Source organism: Manis pentadactyla, chromosome 12, assembly GCF_030020395.1.
Source record: "Manis pentadactyla isolate mManPen7 chromosome 12, mManPen7.hap1, whole genome shotgun sequence".
NCBI classification, from domain to species: Eukaryota; Metazoa; Chordata; class Mammalia; order Pholidota; family Manidae; genus Manis; species Manis pentadactyla.
In genome coordinates, this window is record NC_080030.1 from 52,763,459 (window position 1) to 52,784,038 (window position 20,580).

A 20,580-nucleotide genomic window follows, 5' to 3' on the forward strand; every position below is an offset into this window, starting at 1 on the left:
TAACTGTAAATCCCATGGTCTTTTCATCACACCAATATGTAACTGTGTACAAAGAACAAAATTTGGAAGGAAGTTACAGAATCTCAGATTTAATAAACACGGTTTACTTTTAAGGATTGAGCCCTTGTATTCCCAGACTGAAGACTAAAGGTTTCTTCAAAACAGACTACGAAGATTAATTAAAACAATCACTTTATTAAAAATCGCAAATTCCACAAATACTCATTTAACATTTTCCTGTCACTGGCCATTGGAAAACACACCAGCATGTGTACTGACTGTAATGTAAACTGAAGCTGGGCTGCCACAAAAAGCCTGTGCATCATCAACTTATTATCAACACGGGAGTAAGTTTGGTGAGCTCAGGAAGGATAAATCCTTCAGCCCTATCAACAACACGTAGCACAATGCATTTCAAGTATAACCCATAAGGCAACAATATAAAGCATAGCAGCACAACCTCTGGATCACATTTCCTGGTTAAGCCTTCAACAAGGCCTAGGCTTCCAGTTATGGTGAATTATAGCATCAAATTTACTAAAAGCAGTATGTGAAAACAATCATTGCACTTGCACTTTAATTCCTTATTGTTGAAGATGATTCTGCTACTGGATTCAGCTGGAAAAGTAAAGGATGTTGCTTTTCTTCAAACCACAAGAAAGCAACTGCATTTCATTTTAGCTGGTAGAAGTGTTCGGAACATCTTGTGCATCTGCCAAATGGAGTTTTTGTCTGAATTCGTCAGTTAAGATTTGCATTCAATAACAAGTTCTTTTAAATTTCTGTTAATTACACTCAGGAAACTGAGAGATTTATATATATATATATATATATATATATATATATATATATATATATATATATATAAGGGGAAAGTGCCTATGTTGCTACTGACAAACCTGGATGTGATGACTAATTTAAATTTTCCATGTACTGAGGTAATTATACTATGTCTAGAATTTGAAGACTTTAAAAAAATCGCTGAATGAAAACTTTCTTCCAGGTTCTAAAAGAGCACAGAGTTACTTTAATGCAGCAAGAATCTTATTTTCACGGTAAGAAGCTAGCTCATTATAGGCAAATACGAACGGACTGGATTGAAAAACATTCATTTGAGAAGACACCACTACTTTGTCATCCTTTGGAAAATAATTTCTTTGTAAAAGTCAAAAATAAAATAAGATCATTATAGCTCTAAAACCTTTCCTGTACTCCTGTGAATTAGTTTTTAAGAAGACTGGAAATAGGATGGAATCCTGCATGTACTCTTCCCTTCCCTTATCATCATTGCTTTTTTTTTTTTTTATAAAGAACCAGGAACTACTCCTAAGTCCCCTAATTAATTCCTATCTTACCCGTGTGTAAGTCTCTCTTGGCAGTAATATCTATCACTGTCTCCCCTCAGTTTCTATAGCTTCTCAAAACTTTATTTTCTTCATTTGTAAAATGGGGAGTGTTAACACCCCCTACTTCCAAGAGTAGGACCAAATGAGACAATGTATATAAACCTATTCATAAAAGACTTGGCAAATACTAAGTATTCATTAAAGATTAGCTATTAACGTCTATTACTAGATTTGCATATAACCTATTTCTTCACTGTTATTACTGTACAATTCAATTACAGTATATGTTATAGCAATGACAATAAATGTGTGTATATATCCTACAATTTGAAAATTTTCATATGTACATATTATTGTAGCAATTACTCCATATTAAGATACTCTGGGATGTTAGAACAATTTGCCCAAGCTTACATTATCAAAATGTGAAACCAAGTTTCAAAAATCTAATCTCTTGATTCTACAACCTGTATCCTTTCTAGTATCTCATTGTTTTGTTCAAATCAAATTACCTCTCAAACTATTTTATAGGCAGGCTCATTTCTTTGTTCTTCCATATCTCACATTATGTCTATCATTATGTTCAAAATATATTTTGAATAGTTTCTGAAATAACTGCTCTAAATCAAAAGGTCAAAACCTGAATATTTCACATGAGCTTTTGGTGATTTCATTTAAGCTAATCCTGTAGTACAGTTTTTAATGCATCTTAACTATGTCATGAGATAAAATATAGTGTACTGTGTCTACATATCCAACTGCCATTTGGCTTAAGAAACTAAGATTCAAAATAATTTATATGGCAACTAGTCTAAACCTTAATTCTCTTGTTTAAAAAAATTTAAGTTTTTTTAAAGTCCAAAAACAATAAAGCAAAGCAGAACAAACCAGAAACAAAATTTCAGCATACAAAACAACTAAAAATTCCATTTGGAAACCAAAGGAGTTAGAGAAATGCCTCCAGTAAATAATATGTCTTTGTTCACTTGATTGGGACTATTCACCAGAAATTATAATTTGTAAACTTTTTGCTGTTTTATATTAGGCAAAGGATACATGGAAGAATTCAATTCTTCTAGCTGTAACACAGAGAAACAAATTTAATTTTAGTTTTCCTAAGACTAATATCTTAAGTAGATGATTGTTTACACATTTTTAAACTAGTTTTCACTTCAGCTTTCTTTCAATGAAAAAGGAAAACTTTCCAAAAATTTCGACTTTGGGAAATTCACTTATGCAAAATAATTATAAAGTAGCTTTCACATTTATTAAACAAGCATATAAGAAAAGAAATCAGATGATAAAATTGGGGTTTTATTAAGTATTCTTAAAAACAGGCATAATTGTAATAATCTCTAATAGTTTTTAAAAGAAAAAAAATTGCCATTTTAATGATCAAAATCTTTAAAACCTTTATGGATTACAGAAGGATTTCATATGATATTCAATTTTCAGTGTGAAGTAGAATTAATCACCCCTATTTTACAGAGGAAAAAATCTGGATTACAGAAATGTCCACTAAATTGCCCAAAGTTACACAGTTATAACCCAAATGCAGACCCTCAACTAAACATAGGCTTTCTGGTTCCAAATGTGGTGTTCTTTTTACCATACCACAGTCACTCTCGTACAGTACTACAAATTAAGCTTATATTTGTTAAGAGGAACTGGTAAAAGGAAATACTTGCAAGACTAAACATGGCAGATGTGAAATTAAAAAGTAGGGGCTTGAAATTTTTAAGGTATGGGCATATAATTTCTCATGTTTACTTACTCAGATGATAAAAGCAACAGAACCCTTTCTGTCATTGACGAAACTAACATACACTGAATTTAGTTTTTCTTTACTTTTGTTCCAAAAAAAAAATTTAAAGAGACAAAGTTAATGAACTCTTCTCAGTACAAGAATCATACATGGTGTTATGGGCTGAATATAGAGTCCTCCCAAAATTCTTATGTTTTAGTCCTATCTACATATCTCAGAAAGTGAGTCCTTTAAAGACCCTTAGAGACAGGGTCTTTAAAGAGGAAAGTGAGGATGTTAAAATGAGGTCATTAGGGAGGCCCTAATCCAGTATGACTGGCATCCTCACAATGAGGAAATGTGGACACAGGCACCCATACACAGGGAGAATGCTTTGCAAGCATGAGGAGGGCCATCTGCAAGCCAAGGGGCTAGGCCTCAGAAGAAATCAACCATGCTGACACCTTCTTCCCCAACTCTGGGCCTCCACAACTCTGAGACAATAAATTTCTGCCATTTGTATGGTACCTGGTACTTTGTTATGGCACCTCTAGCAAACTAACACACATGGAAGTGTATTACACTACCATAAACACCAACACAGTTTTCTATTTAAAGACAAGTAACCACCACCTTGAGTAAATAACACAACATGTATGAATCATGTCAGGCTCTTATGACATACTAATCTTCTGTTTAGTAAGATCTTATACATACAGAAGTGAATATTTCACATTTAGATTTGCCAGCATCCTTAGAATATATGCTTAGTTTTAGATATAATTTCCTTGGAATGTGTTTCTTTAAAAAAAAGAGTAAAATAAAACAAGGATGAAACTTGACAACATTACACTAAATGAAAGAATCCAGACATAAAAAGCCACATATTGTATGATTTCATTTATATATCCAGAATATCCCATGAAAAATCCAGAATAGGCAAATTCATACAGACAGAAAGTAGATTAGTGGTTGATAGGGGCTGGGGAAAGAGGAGAATTGAGAAGAACAGGGTTTCTTTTTGGAGTGCTAAAAATATTCTGGAATTAGTAGTGATGTCTGCACAACACTGTAAATATACTAAAAACCACTAACTTTTGTACTTTAAAATGGTTAAAACAGTGAATCTTCTCTCAATAAAAAAATTTTATTAAGGTAAGAATTAAGAGAAAGAACTATACTTACATCAGACAGAAGCCTATCCAGATTGGAGTCACTGGCTACTTTTCTCTTATCCTCAGGAAGTTCCTCTAACTCCCCATAGAGCTCCAAATTCAAGCGAGCTAATTTCTCCTGCATTCCCCGAACATGTTCCATCTGTTCGATTGAACATTCATTTCCTGGGGGAACATCCCAGAACATTAATAAAGACTAAGGTAGTTAACTAACTGTTTTGAGAAGAAACTTTTAAACTCTAGGAGCTCAAAAGAAATCACTTGCCTGTCTTTTGTAAATTACATCGTTAATGACTGCCTATTTTCTGTGTATAATAACAAATCAATTTTCTGCCCAGGAAAACAATGAAAATCTAAGAAATTACCACAAGCACTGAAAAAAAAAAGGGGGGAAGTTTTTCTTATAAAAACAAAATCATGCCTTAGGTAAAGAAATTTTTTTGATAGTAATAACATATATAGAAGCAAGAGTATCATCCAATCATGTCCAATTTGACAAATGCCATTTGAATTGAGTGACCCAACATTTTATAATCTGAGTGAAATTAAGAGTCCTATAAGAACTTCAACCATGAATTATTTTGCCAACCTATTATGTATTCCTCCTTTAAGAAACATAAGTGAAAATAATACAAAGAATGTTACGAAGCATGAAAAACACAATGTAGTATTTTCAATTATATACTCAGTAGTGCAGACAATTTAACTGCTAAAAGACAGGTCTCATGGTATTTATGAATTAGAGTCCTCTGAGATGGCATTATTTGCCCAGAATAACTAATTATTATATATTTTCAAGCAGCTTATGAAACCTCTTGATACTATAAATTTCTTTTTTTCAAAAAAAGCTTTGGTTTTCTCAAAGGTATACTATAGCTCAGCTAAAGCTGAAGTATATATTTTGAGTCAACATGAATTAATGTACAGTATACTATATTTTCCTCTAGCCAGCTTTCTATAATCTTCATAAATTGACTATATTAAATTATAAGGACTACTAATAATTTTGAAGCTAGTTACAGCATCATCAAAGTCATCCTTTCTTCATAATAAAATATCTCGTATTTCCTTTATTTTAATGATGTTTTTCAACAATTAGTAACCTAGGAGGTATTTCTTTAAGAGATATATATGTATGTATGTATACACATATATATTATATACTTATACCTACATATATATCTAAACAGAGAGCAAGAGTGAGAGAAAACAATATAAAGAAAATATAAAGAGGTAGAAATCGCAAGGAAAAAGAAGTGGTTCAGAGGATGGATCCAGGTGACTTAACATGAGAACAATAGAAGCTCCAAAAGGATAAAAAGGGGCACATGGAAAAGAAGTAAATGAACAGAAAAATTTTTCCTTAAGATAAAAAGATGAGTTGGCAGATAAGAAGGTTTCACTGATTCCCAGGCAGGACTGATGAGAAAAGATACAGTCCTAAGCATATCCTAGTAAATGCCTGAACTTTAAAAGATAAAGAAAAAAATCTTTCAAGCATCAAGACAGAAAAAAAATTACCTACTATGAAAGAATCCGACTGGCAACTGACTTCTCATCTGCAACATCTATATAGACAGCAAACTGACAAATGACAGAGACTTCAAGAATACAAGTCAGATAAGAGTAGGGACAGGAAGAGTGTTGGGAAGAAAGCAGAGGTAAAGTGATCCAAAGATTATATCTCAAGGATAGGAGAAAAGAAGGGAGGAGAGGAGGAAGTGAAAGTATTTTAAAGATACCACCATACTGGATGGAGTAAAGCAAGGAGGAAGGGATGGAATAAAACATCTCTGTGAAATAACGTGTTCTTTCCAAATAACAGTATAACCAAAACTGGAAACCCAGAAACTATAAGAAAACAGATAAAGACATAACTGAGTATTAAGAGATTAAAACTTGCTAAGTTAAATATACAATCACCAAAATCTAAAGATGTACTAAATTTGGTAAAAAATAAACCAAAAACAAAATATAGAGGTCAAAGGATTAGTATCCAAACTATGCAAAGGGCTATTAGCAATTAGCAACACTACCAACAAGAAACGGATATATTACCAAATAGAAAATTGGGTAAAGGTCCTGAAAAGAGCAATACCATTACTTAACATTTACCATTCAAACTCAATAGTAGTAAAAAAAAATCTCACTTTATACCAACAGACTGTCAAAATTAAAAGACCGATTAATACCTATTCTGGTGGAATTCAGAAAAAAGAGTTCTGAAATAATCTGCTGATAAACCCTAGAAGTGCAAAAGCTTTTTTGGAAGGCAATCGGGATACTTTTATTAAAATCAAAATTATATATATGCTTTGATTCAGCAACACCCCCCCCATGGGAGTCCACCCTAAAGAAATAAAAGCATCTGCCTAAGGATATATGTAAAAAGATGTTCACTATACTGTGGTGTTTAGTGGCTCAAAACTGGAGACAAAGTAAATGCCCTTCAATTGGGAAATACTTGAATAAACTAAGATATATTCACAACTTGGAAAATTATGTAGCCATTAAAAGGAAGAGTGAATTAGGGTTATACCAAGTGACTTGGAGATATTCTCATCAGATAGTTCTTAGAGGAAAGCAATACATTAAAAAATATATGTGATACATAAGATAATGAAAACAAAAATCTGTGTATTTATATTTATATTATAATCTGGAGAGAAATGGGAAAAGATACACCTGGCTTTTAACATGGTTCTCTGGTTAAGGAGACAGGAGGGGGGGCCAATGGATAGGGTAAGGGAGGGGATACGGAAGCCAAGGAACAAAAAAGTGGGAGAAAGCACTTAGAAAAGCCAATATGCATGTTGATGAAATGCATCTCTGTGAGATTCTATACATGCACATTCAATAAATTTTGAATTGCTTTAAAAAAATAGAGGAAGTAATTTTGTCATCAGAAAAAGCTTGTAAAGTAAGTTGCAAGCTGAACATGAAAACTGACTTTGTGGACTCATGTACAAAAATAACTCTACTCAGGAGTTTTTATTAACAATCAGTTCACTGTTCATGAAAAAGAAAACCAGATTCTTTTATATTCAAAAGTAAGGAATAGTGGGCAAGAAACAAGTTTAGGCTTAACAGGGTAAAGAAAAATGATCTTGAGACTTTCCAAAACTAAAACACTCAGTTTAAAATATTTTAACCAATGATGAATGTGCCTTTTATCTGTTACACTTTCAAGATATTTATTTGATAATAGGAATCCTACTTATATTCAACTTCTTAAAAAACCTTTTTTCCTGAAATTGTAGATGGCAAATTATATATTCTATGACATCTGAAATCTAGGATGACTGTATTTTATGCTCTGGACTTTTTTTCTTTAAAAAAAAAAGGACACTTTTAAAAGGAATGTCAAAATACATGTGGAAAATAGGATGCAAACATCTCAAAAAACAGTAAAGAGAAATATATATGGTTTACCGAATGCTTGAAGTTTTCCAGAGTGAAAATCATTCAAGAGGCTGAGAAGCCCTCTCTCCATCTCCTGAACGTCTGAGACATCAGTGAGAAAGGAATGCTGAATTGGAGTTGACTGAGCACCTTTGCCTTCTCCACCCTGAGGTTTGGTCTTTTCTTTCACCACTCTGCAAAAGTGATGCATTAAAAAACTTAACAGCATATAATGATCTTTTAAAAAATGACGATTATATATTTTCAGGCTGTTCTAGATTGGGGAATCAAAAGGAATTTCCCATAAAAACACACATCAGAGTAGAATAAATACTAAATAAAACCAGTAATTTCAATCCAGAAACCAAAAGAATGGGCTGTGAAAATCTCAAAGAAATGTATGAAATGTATCTGCCAAGGCATCATGTAAAATTTTTGACTAATACATTTAGAAAATATGCTAATTCTCTGGACTATAAAAACTCAAAAAAGAATTAGTTCTTTTGCTATCCTACATTTCATATTTCATTTCTCAGTAAAATATATTACACCTTTCAGTTCTAAACTTTATCCTGTTTGTTCCCTGAACTATTGGTTGTTCACCAAGAGGTTATGGAGTCCTACTCTGTAGCTGACACTATGCCAGATCCTGAGTATGCACAGGTGCCCATGACATTAGGCAGAGTACTTGGTCTAAGGAGAAAGGCATATAAATTCATAATTACCACATGATGGAGTGCTAAAAACCTGCTATCATCTGATTGCTCCAACTTCCTACGGCCCCACATACAGTCATCAAGTCCTATTGATTATACCTATAAATATCTCTCTACTCTCTCTAGTTCTCTCCCTCTCCACTGTCACCATCCTTTCTCTTGACCCAACTACTACAACAGCTTCCCAGCTGGTCTCCCTGCCTCTGTGTATTGTCTCTCCCCACAGAACAGCCACGTCAATTTTTAAAAAGTAAAATCGGATCATATAATTTAATCAAACCCTTCAGCAGCTTTGGCACTGCCTGATAGATGAAGTCCAATATCTTTAAGAAACTCTATCTTCCCTTGTTGTTTATGTTCTGAACATACTGAATCTCTTCTTCCTAGAATTCCATTCTTTTACCCACTTACGTGCTAATCCTCTGCCGACATTAGCATCCTTCCCCTCACTGCCATCTTTGCCAGGCTCCCACACATCCATCAGTCTCAGTTCAAATGTTACGTCTTTAGGAAGGCCTTTCCAGAATCCCTAAACTAAATTAGTTCTTTTTACACATGTCTAGCATATACCAGGCTCTCAAACATTTGAGTGATGGTGCTATACATATCATGATACGGAACCAGACAGAGGAGCTCACTCAACTTAGGGGCAGCTGGAGAAAACTTCCTAAAGGTGACATGTGAGTGAATGCTGAAAGAATAAGGAGTTACCTAGGCTTCTTAAGTAAGGAGGGGTTGTGTATTATCTTTATAATCCCAACACGTACTACAGATCCTGATGGACACTTATATTCAATACCTCAACTTATTTCTACATGATGTTGCATGGAGACATCTTCCCTACAAGTGTACTCACCACAATAAGAATAAGATGAATAGGGCATATAGGGTTTGGGGCAGAGGGTAGCAAGAAAGAAATTCTACTCTTAAGAAATCAATTTAGAACACATAGGCTGTTTCAGAGCATGTCAGTAACCATTCTTCATAAAGCAAGATCTGTATTAATAACATTATCTAATACCTTGCTACTCAAAGTGCTGTCCAAGACCCACAGCATCAACATCACTTTGAGCTTATTAAAAATGTTTATCTGAAGCCCATTCCAGAATAACTGATTCAGAACCTGCATTTTAAAAAGATCCCTGAGAGATCCATATTCACATTAAAATCTGACATAAACTACTATAAACTTTCAGTATAGCAAATGTATTTTTTTCTTCAAATCAGAAGCTTTATCCAAGTATTTCACATCAGTTCATCATTTAAGAACCCTCTCAAAAAAGAAAATAAAAACCTGTTTATCCTTATTTCAGTGTTTTTGATCATGTCACACTCTCACTTTGTTAAAATAATTCCACAATAGATAAGCACTGAAATTATACTATGTGCAAAGCCCTTCTGTAAGTACTGTCTGACAAAAAAGCATGATCAACTTAGCCTACATTCTAGAAGAGGGTAGAGAAGTAAAAGTACAAGGTAGAAAATGACAATGAGATACAAATAAACTGATATAAGACAATCTGATACTTTATTCAAAGGAAACCCTTGTATTAGTATGTTCTTTTCCAAGTGCCTTTGGCTATGTCCCTTTTGTTTCCTTAAAGAGTATAAGATCCACTTTTATTCAACATAGTATTGGAGGTCCTAGCCACAGCAATCAGACAACACAAAGAGATACAAGGCATCCAAATTGGTAAGGAAGAAGTTAAACTGTCACTATTTGCAGATGACATGATATTGTACATAGAAGACCCTAAATTCTTCCACAAAAAAACTATTAGAACTAGTAACTGAATATAGCAAAGTTGCAGGATACAAAATTAATACACAGAAATTTGTTACATTCTTTTTATACTAACAAAAAGCTAGCAAAAAGAGAAATCAGGAAAACAATTCCAATTCCAATTGCATGAAAAAGAATAAAACACCTAGGAATAAACTTAACCAAGGAGATGAAAAACCTATACTCTGAAAACTACAAGACACTCATTGGAGAAATTGAAGAAGACACCAATAAATGGAAATCCATCCCATGCTCATGGAGAGGAAGAATTAATATTGTCAAAATGGCCATTCTGCCCAAAGCAATCTACAGATTCAATGCAATCCCTAACAAAATACCAACAGCATACTTCAATGAACTAGAACAAATAGTACTAAAATTCATATGGAACCACAAAGACCCCGCCCGAATAGCCAAAGCAATCCTCAGAAAGAAGAGCAAAGCTGGGGGATGGGGGGATTATGCTCCCTGACTTTAAGCTCTACTACAAAGCTACAGTAATCAAAATAATTTGGTACTGGCATAAAAACATACCCACAGATCAATGGAATAGAATAGAGAGCCCAGATATAAAATCATACATATATGGTCAATTACTATATGAGCCATGAATATACAATGGGGAAAAGACAGCCTCTTCAACAGCTGGTGTTGGCAAAATTGGACAGCTACATGTAAGAGAATGAAACTGGATTATTGTCTTAACTCCACAGACAAAAGTAAACTCAAAATGGATCAAAGACCTGAATGTTAGTCATGAAACTATAAAACTCTTAGAAGAAAACAGGCAAAAATCTCTTGAATATAAGCATGAGCAATTTTTTCCTGGACACATCTCCTCTGGCAACGGAAACAAAATGAAAAGTGAGTAAGTCAGACTACATCAAACTAAAAAGCTTCTGTACAGCAAAAACACCATCAGCAGAACAAAAACGCATCCCACAGTATGGGAGGATATATTCGTAAATAACTCATCTATAAAGGGTTAATACCCAAAATATGTAAAGAATTCATATGCCTCAACACCCAAAAAACAAATAACTTGATTTAAAAATGGTTGGAGGACCTGAACAGACACTTCTCCAAAGAAGAAATTCAGATGGCCAACAGGCACATGAAAAGATGTTCCACATCAATAAACATCCGGTAAATGCAAATTAAAACCACAATGAGATATCACCTCATACCAGTTAGAATGGCCACTATCCAAAAGACGAAAAAATACATGCTGGTAAGGATGTGGAGAAATGGGAACCCTTCTACAGTGGTGGTGGGAATATAAAGTGGTGCAACCGCTGTGGAAAGCAGCAGTAGACTCACAGAATAGAAAATAGAAATACCATTTGACCCAGTACTTCCACTCCTGGGAATTTATCCAAACAAAACAACATGCCTGATTTGAAAAGACATCTGTACCCCTATGTTTACCACCACTGTTGCCAACAGTCAAGATATGGAAGCAACCTAAGTGTCCATCAATAGATGAATTGGTAAAAAAGAGATGGTACATATACACAATGGAGTATTACTGAGCCATAAAAAGAAAAGAAATCCTGCCATTTGCAACAGCATGGATGGATCGAGAGGGTATTATGCTCAGTGAAATAAGCCAGGCAGAGAAAGGCAAATACCATATGATTTCACTGATTTATGGACTATAACAACAAAGCAAAACAGAAAGAACAAAGTAGCAGTAGACTCACAGACACCAAGAAGGGATACAAGTTGGTTACAGGGAAGGTAATAAAGCATGAAGAATATAGTCAGTGATTCTGTAATATCTTACTATGATAGTAACTGCACTAGAAGGGGTGAGTATTTAATAATATGGGTAACTGTTGAACCACTGTGTTGTATATCTGAAACCAATGTGAGATTGTATATCAACAACAACAAAAAAAAGTCTAAGGTCATCAAGGCAGCAATCTCTTCTTTGTGTAAACTCTGTGGCTAGAGTGCTACAGCACTTCCTTAACTGACTCTCCATGATAAGCATGCAAGTGGAAGTAAGTTTATTTAATCATAATTAGAAAGGACTGAGATTATGAAATGCTTTTTCTCTAAAGATGTTATCTTGCTTTCCAAACATTTAACATTATAAAATATATATATATGCAGCAGCAATATATGACACATTTAAACTTGTCACTTCTATTCCCTATAGAGCCTCAAGACAAATGATGTTTACCAAATATTAGTGATGATTTCTTCTAGGTGGTAGGATTTTATATATATATGCAGCAGCAATATATGACACATTTAAACTTGTCACTTCTATTCCCTATAGAGCCTCAAGACAAATAATGTTCACCAAATATTAGTGATGATTTCTTCTAGGTGGTAGGATTTTAATGTTTCAGATTTCTTCTTTTAACTTTTCCTGTGTTTGAAGCTTTACAATAAATGCAAATCATTCCTACAAAAACAATTAAACCACTCTTTTTTAAAAGGAAAAACTACCAAAGCACAAATACTCAGCTTAGTTTAAAAAAAAAAAACCTGTATATATTTTTTCCTCTTTCTGGCTAACTTGTCAACTTTGTCTACAAGTTTTCATGTTCTGTGTGTTTTAATGTAAGACAAAGTAAGGGCCTTCAGACCAATCATTCATTTTGCATTTTCTAATCCCTATACACTGCAACCTTCATAAATTTTTTTCTGAATCACATATATGTATGTGCCTCATATAAATGTGACATTTTAAAAACTGTTTTAAAAGTCAAGCCAAGAGAAAAGTTTTAAGAATGACTAGATTTAGTATTTAATAGCATTTTGCCATGATAATATGAAAAAAGAATTCACCTTTTTAACTTTGGTCTCTGTGAAGTTGACTGTGATGCAGGATTTGAAAACCCCGTACTTTTACTAACTGGAATGGCATTTTTTTTGGCATTAACAACCTGAGTAGAGTGGGCATTAAAAGACTTAGGACTCCTCCTCTTCACTTTCCGCTCCTCCATTGTGTTAAGTTCCTTATTGCACCAAAGCCAGCTTATTATGACCTAAGGAAACACAGAAAAATTAGACATGTATGCTGTATAATGTGCCAAAATGAAAGAGGTTTAAAGACCCACTTCATAGGCTGAAAGAGGATTAAGAATTTCAGAGGCATTAGAGAAAGTCAGAATTAGGATCCCTTAAGTTTAATCTATCATACTATGTACAAAGAAGTCCTAATAAGCAAAACTGCCTGTTATATAAAAAATGTTGTCACCATTTTCTTCATTCACTCATCCCATAAATATTTACTCTCTTCCACATGCCAGGTACTGTTCTTGGCACTGGGGAGATAGCACTGAACAAGACGACAAAGTCTCTGACCCCCAAAAGCCTACATGATAGAAGGGACACAATGCATAAAAAATGTAATAGCCTCCTGATATTCCCAGCCTGACTCAAGCTTTAGGTGGCCTTTAGGTCTCCCTTTTAAGTTGTATTCTTGGAAGAACCAACTAGATTCAAAAACATGTGTAACTGACAGGAGTTACCTGCACTTTAACTATCAACTAGAAGCTGTATGTCAACAACCAAGCAAAAACTCAGTTTCTGCTAGGAGTAACACTGATTCTCATTTCCTGATCAAGTGAATTTCTGTAAAGTTAAACTTGTTCCACAACTATTTTGAATATACTTTCTTTACTTATTTCCCAGGAAATATGAAGTGTATGATACATGTTTAGTTTTGCTAATATCAAAAAAGTTGCGCTGTGAAGTTACAGCTGGCCCTTCCATAGAGAATATGTGTAAGGCCTTGTTTATCCAATAATTTCCATTTACTTTGCACATTAACCAGCTTTGTATTCCTAGCAGTCATCCATCTAAAATCTTTCTACATTTCCTTTTTATTTATGCATAATATTAAGTTCTTCTTAATTATATTGTTTCATGTATCAATTATTTGCATTATCAGATCGTAGAGTGCCTTGGAAGCATTAGGCCTTTGCTCATACACTGTGTTGAATTTAATCATGGTATGACCATTCAAAAATATCCAGGTCCACTGATGTCACTTCTAAAGTAATTACTTGAGAATTTTAATGAAAACAGATTTTTTGCTATTGTCTGAACTTCATGCCATTAGCACTAGAGTTTAAACTACGAGTTCAGTTGGTGCAGGCTACCTCTATAGACAGTCGTAACTGGAGCTTTGATAACTCCAACAAAGAAAAAGTTTTAAAGAAAAGACTCTAATGCCCAGTCTCTAATACCAGATGCATACTGTAAGTCTGCTTAAATCTTGGCTAATAATTTTTTTCTTTATTTTTAGTAACAACAGACATTTTAGTGTTGTTTCAGCACAAATTAAGTGGAACTTTAAAAAACAACTGAGTAGAGGCAATGGCATATCAGTTTTCCAAAGGGGCACAGATCTGTACAAACTTATGATACACATAATCACACTGGCCTTCGAATTTAATAATGCTAATACACAAGACAAGACAGAAAAAAACCTAGGAAATAAAGCAATGCAAATAAACCAATAGTAGTCTAAAGAGGCAGGAACCATGGGTATAGTCAAGAGTAGCGTGAGGGCCTCCAGGAAAAGCAGGGCGGAATATTTACAGTCAGAGCAATGTAACAATCAATGGGCAAAGAAGTCCCCATTGAAACTGTTAAGCATTATGCAAAGTCAAGGTCACACTAATTCTCTAGCGAAAGATACCTAAGAATATAGACATCTTCAGTGAGATCAGTTAAAGGTCAAAAGGCCAGGAGCAACTTGGTCTGGAGTGTTTGAGTGTTCTGCAAGGGTATCAGCATAACCCGTGACTCCGCTGTCAGCCCTTGCAATCAGACTGTGACCCAGCCCACCTTGAGGATAGGGCAGGTGATGCAAGTCCACACCCCTAAGTTTTTTTCATGTTCTCGAAAAATCCTCAACTGCCTATAAAACCCCCTAAACAATGCACCACTATGGGCTCTCTTGTCACGCCAGGAGCTCTATTCTCTCACTTTATTTCTAAATAAAAGCCTGTACCTTGCTCTTCTACCTTGAGTGTTTGTGGAGTTCATTCTTCGGCTTCGTAAACAAGAACCCCGGTATCAGTAGGATGTTTTGAGGGGCCAGCGCTCAAAATTTATTCGTTTTTGGAAGGTAACATCTATGTCGCAAGAACACGGAAATCCTTCTGGTATACCAAGCAGCAAGGAACCATTCAGAGAAGGCCTTTGTAAACTGCTTGTAGTTAACTCACTAGTTTTTAGATCCAGAACCCCACAGCCGCCAAACAGGACCACTAGGAGTCCCTCTTGACTTCACCTCATTCCCCTTTCCCAGTCAGCCAACGCGGTTACCCTTCGCCTCTTCAGAATCCAGCCTCGGCCACAGTGAGTGATGGGAGGGGGCCTAAGGGGGCCCCTAGGGAGGAATCTTTGCTTCCGCTTGGTACCTGAGGAAGAAGAGAATCGGGATCCTCTTCCTCAACCTGCAAAGACCTCGGAGTCTCGGAAGTCACCACCGCAGCTGCAGCCGCAGATCCTACAGCGGCAGCTTGTGCCGGGATCACATCCCGGAGCCTGCGCCTCCACAGCGCCCTTTGTTTACGGAAGTGATGTAAGGAGGCGGGGCCTCTGCGCCACCGGCGGGAGCCTCGCCTCTTCCGGCTCCACCAGTGCCTTTCCTGTTTCTGCCCTTGCCAGCACCGCATTGCTTCCTCTGTTATGCCTTCAGCTGTACCTTAGGTGGGCCTGGACAGGAGAAGCCATAGCTGGGATTCTATTCTGGGTTCTGCGGCCCCGAAGAGAGGAGGGATAAGGGGTGAAGAAAGGAACGGGAAATGCAATACCCTTTCCGGAAGCGCTCTCGGGTGCCCTTACGGGAGTGTCCGGCCCCACGCACTACAATTCCCAGCATGCTGTTCGAGCAAGCCCGGGGGCGGAACCAATTATTGTCACAGCAATCAGTCCTGGATCGTTTCTGATTCACCGCCGGGATTTAGTGAGGTAAATCAATTTAAACTTGGGAAGCTGAGAGAAAAGCTGTGATTCTGTAGCGACCCGGATGCTGAGACCCTAGATGAGATTATTTTACTCCTATTAATAGCTACTCTGTTAAAGCCCTAGACTTGTTACCTCTATCTCACTACAATTCTATAAGGTAGGTGTTAAAATCCCCGTTTTAGAAATCACTCAGAAAGGCTAATAAACCCACGTCTCTTTGTCGCCAAGTCAGTTCCCGCACTAAACATATTGCCTCTGGAGAGGAAATTGAGGCTTGAGGGAGATGGAATTATCCTAAATGAAGGGAGAAATCCATCTTTAATTCCCTAGTCTGGATAGCCTTCGCCGCGTGGGGGTTGGGGGTGAGGCGGTTTTAGGTTCATAGATCGTTAATCTGCAGAGACTCTGGAGAGTACCACCTACTTCTGCATTTGCTGATGAGGAAACCGTATCTAGAGATGATATCAAAGCCAGAGAGACAGAGAAAAGAAGACCCAAATCCCTGACTTTTAGTATGGGATGGTCTTCCATCACCACCCCCTCCAGTTCTTAAATTCCTGGAAAAGAAAAACAGTGAACGTTCATGTACCCGCTTTCCAGAATGAATGGATGTCCGTTTTGTCATTTTTATACCTTTAAATGAAAGAAATATATTACAGATAAAGTGGGTGCCACTCTACTTCCCTCCAAGAGGCAACTGTGATCTTAGATTTGCTAAGTATCTTGCTAATCTAGGTTTGCATGCTTTCACTATTGCTATGTATATATAAACAATATATAGAATGACTTTGGGCTTTTGAAGTTTTACATGAATACTATTATATTTGTGTATTGCTCTACAACTTGACTTTTCACCCAATTCTGTTTTTGAGCTTTTCTCCACATTGATGCATAGATACATTTGTTTTAACTCTATAAAGAATTCCATAAGAAAATTTTGCTACAATTTGGGCAGTCCCATAGTGGTTGATATATAGGCTGTTACCCATTGTTCACCATTAAAAATAATGCTGTAAGATACATTCATCCTAGTATCTTTTCTCAATGCCTCTTAAAAATCTCTAATTGTCTTACCTGTAAGCAGAGCTTGCAAGCTGGTGATTCATATGCTATTTTAATTTTTTTTCAAATTGGTTGCTGACAGTTAATATTGAAGGAATAAAAAAATAGATGTCATTCAATCCATTTGGCACTCCAGTAATAATGGAAGATCTGAGTGATTTCTTTTACCTGAGATCTAGAGTTCTTCCCTGAAAGAAATTTTGTTGAGATTTACTAGATTTTTCTTTAAGCTATAAAAAGCGTTCTTTTGTATTGACTGTTGAATGCCTACTTTGTGTAAGTTAGTCTAACTAGAAACTTTTCTCCTAAGGATGATAGTTAGAGGATAAGAGCTTTGATCAACAAGACACCTCCCCATACACTAATATACTCTATAATATAGGTGGGCAGGGAGGAGTAGAATTGGTGAATCTCTCAGAAGTGACAGTGTTACAAGTGTACACACCTACAGGCTCTAAATCTACTAAGCTAGAATATTTTAGGGACTCAGGAGTCTCTTTTTTTAAAAGAAACAAGTGTTTTCCTGTGGAAAATTTAAACATATGCCAAAGGAGACAGAATGGTATAATGAACCCCTTTGTATGCATAATCCATCTATTCACTCATAGCCATCTTGTTTCACCTAAAGCCCACCCCCCACATACGCTCTTCTGTATTATTTTGAAGCAAATCCCAGATACTGTTTAATCCATAATATTTCAGTATAGATCTTTAAATGGTAAAAAGAAACCTAACTACAATATCACTATTCTTCCTTAATCATTATTATTAGCTGTCCAATCAGTGTTCAAATTTCCAATAACATTATAAGTGTCATAATTTTTTTCATATTTCATTTGAATCAGGAATATTTTTCTGTAAGGTCCTCAGGCGATGAATGAGTTTGGAAGCCAGTTATACATCCTCATTTGTTGAGACACAAACATGCCTTGTCTTTCCTCTTGAGAGGTTTAAACTGTAAAGAAAAAAGCAGGTATCTTAACCCAAAGCAAATGGCTACTCTACCTCAGTGCCTACTAAAGAATCATCTTGTTGTCCTTTGTGGTTCTTATAGGGAAGAGGTTTCATTTTGTTTTAGCTTGGAAACCCATCCACAATTTTGCAAAGTGTTCCTTCACCTACTTATCCTCCCATATCAATGTGTAGGCCAGGCTCAGTGCCTGTTTGCCTAACTCAATGCCTAGCTCAGGAAATAGCAAGTCAAAAAGCCCTAAAACATTGTGAACTGGTCTAGATTTCTTGTCTACTTTGCGATGGATATCTTAACTATTAGCAAAGGGCCCCAAAAGAATCACATAGGCCCTTATAATTATATTTGACTGCTAACTGCTTTGAAAAACAAACCAGGGGTAAACAGTAGAACTGAAGAGTTACAAAGACTTAGATGTTTACAAAATTCTTACATATGTGATGTTTGAATAGTTTGTCTTCTTCCTTAAGCTGTGAGTTCCTTGAGGGCATATATCATGTTTTATTTGATTTTGTATCTTAAATACATTGCATAGAATATGACATAAGGTTGGTGCTCAATAAATGTATGTATTATGAATGAATAAAAAGTTCTTTAATTTTATTTATGAAAACAAAGTGACTCCCACAATCCCTCTTTAAACTCCGAAGTCCAAAGATGTAGGCCCAGTCACAGTGTCAACCAGATGGTATCACTAATGTTGAGGCAATTGGACAATTTGTATATTGGTGTACCAGCCTTCATGCCAAGGGGATCTGATGAAAGAACTAACCTAAAGCTTAGGGAAGGCAGAAAGAAGGAAGGGAGGGAGGGAAGAGTCAGAAGGGCTCCCATAACACTTTATTTATGAACCTATCTAACAGGGAAGTGTAAAAATGTTATTTGAAACCGTAATTGCTACCATTCTGTCTTAAGGAGTTGCCTTAAAAGTCCTGTGAGTGGAGAAATCAATGTTTATATAGTGGCAGAAAAGGGATGAGACTCCAGGTAGATGGCCCACTGTGTGTCATAATACAACAATGAGAATTGGATGTGCACAGGTGGGCAGGGGCTGAGTTTGTGAATATGAGATTGAGAAAATTGAATTGGGATATAATAAAGTGGGAAGAACTGTTTAGTGTGGTGTAGAGGGTGGGGGTTGTGGACTTTGGGGAAAAAAGCAAAAAGGGAGCAGAGGGAGAAAGTAGAGTCACAAATAGAAGGAAGAAGGACTTTAATAAGAGCAATGAAATGTGTTAATTCAATTTGTAATTGTTAGTATTCTAATTTTACACACGCACACACACACATCCTCAAGATAAATCCTCTACAAGCTCTAAGCTTTGTGCAAATTAATCATGAAGTCAAGGAAAAAGCTTTGTATTCTGCTTCTTTGGGAGATTTAATGGAGAACAAGGGCAGCATGTATGTTAAAAAAAAGTCCATAAACTTCATGTCAGATGAAGCAGGAGCTTAGTGTCCACAGTGAAAGGGAAAATTAAACCTCAATCTACCCTACAATCTTAGAAGGAGGGAGAGATATGAGCTTTCCACTATGTGAAGATTGGGGTTATATTTAATTTTACTTTACTCTTAAAGGGCAAGTATACCTGAGATGACACCTGGTAATCTTTTGGTTTCTGCACTACTCTGTTGGCTGCTCACATCCTTCCTTTATATTCCTAATATTCCTTTATAGTCCTAAAATCTAGCACAGTATCTGGCATATAATAGAAACTTTAAAAGATTTCGTTAAATTAATGAATTGAAAAAAATTAGACTCTTAGGATGGCAAGTGGCAGAATGGCATTATTAATTAAATCAAGTGTTACCACAATTCAGATTACTTATCCAGGAATTAGAAATAGGTTGATTCTTAGTTATACCTGACTCTGATCTCCAGGTGGCAGTATTATCTCATATTAAATTGTTTTGAGACCAGTTTGCATTTAACTTTTGAGAACTTAAATGCATTAAAATAAAAACTCAGTTCTGTAGCTTATTTCTGTAATTACACAGAGCCAAGGAAGAGATAAAATACAATTACATGAGGTTATGGATTTCTCCCCCAATTTTAATACAAATGAGAATTACTGACAGTTCTCTAATTAAAGCAGTTTTCTAAAAACCATAGGGTAAATACAAATCAATATACTTTGTTTACAAAACACGTGTATTCTTTCAAAGAAAGCTGTGTGTGTGTTTGTAATAGAGAGAGCACAAGAGCTGTAATATTTGTAAAAATAAACCGTCTCCCAACAAATAGGGTGACCAAATTAAATAGAAGATGCTCAGTTAAATTTGAATTTCAAAAAAGCAAAAAATACCTTATTTCATGTCCCATGCAATATTTGGGACACACTTATACTAAAAAAGTGTTTCTGTGTATCTGAAAATAAGATTTAACTGATTATCCTGTGTTTCTCTGCTAAATCTGGCAATTTTATCAACAAATATTTTGTT

The 20,580-nt window shown here is 35.6% G+C and overlaps 1 protein-coding gene across 2 annotated transcripts; it reads right to left on the bottom strand.

Moving 5' to 3' along the window:
• Positions 1 to 175: 175 nt before the first annotated feature.
• CCDC28A (coiled-coil domain containing 28A) lies at positions 176 to 15,729 on the bottom strand. Of its 2 annotated transcripts, XM_036903679.2 has the most exons (6): positions 15,557 to 15,726; positions 12,969 to 13,168; positions 7,698 to 7,861; positions 4,276 to 4,430; positions 2,403 to 2,425; positions 176 to 732 (listed from the first exon to the last, which is right to left on the bottom strand). In XM_036903679.2, the coding sequence occupies exons 2-6, from the start codon at positions 13,124 to 13,126 to the stop codon at positions 678 to 680; spliced, it is 555 nt and encodes a 184-aa protein (XP_036759574.1). In that variant the 5' UTR covers positions 13,127 to 13,168; positions 15,557 to 15,726; the 3' UTR covers positions 176 to 677. The 2 variants fall into 2 exon arrangements, with proteins under 2 accessions (XP_036759574.1, XP_036759576.1); XM_036903681.2 differs by lacking the exon at positions 4,276 to 4,430 and having other exon boundaries at positions 15,557 to 15,729.
• Positions 15,730 to 20,580: the final 4,851 nt, after the last annotated feature.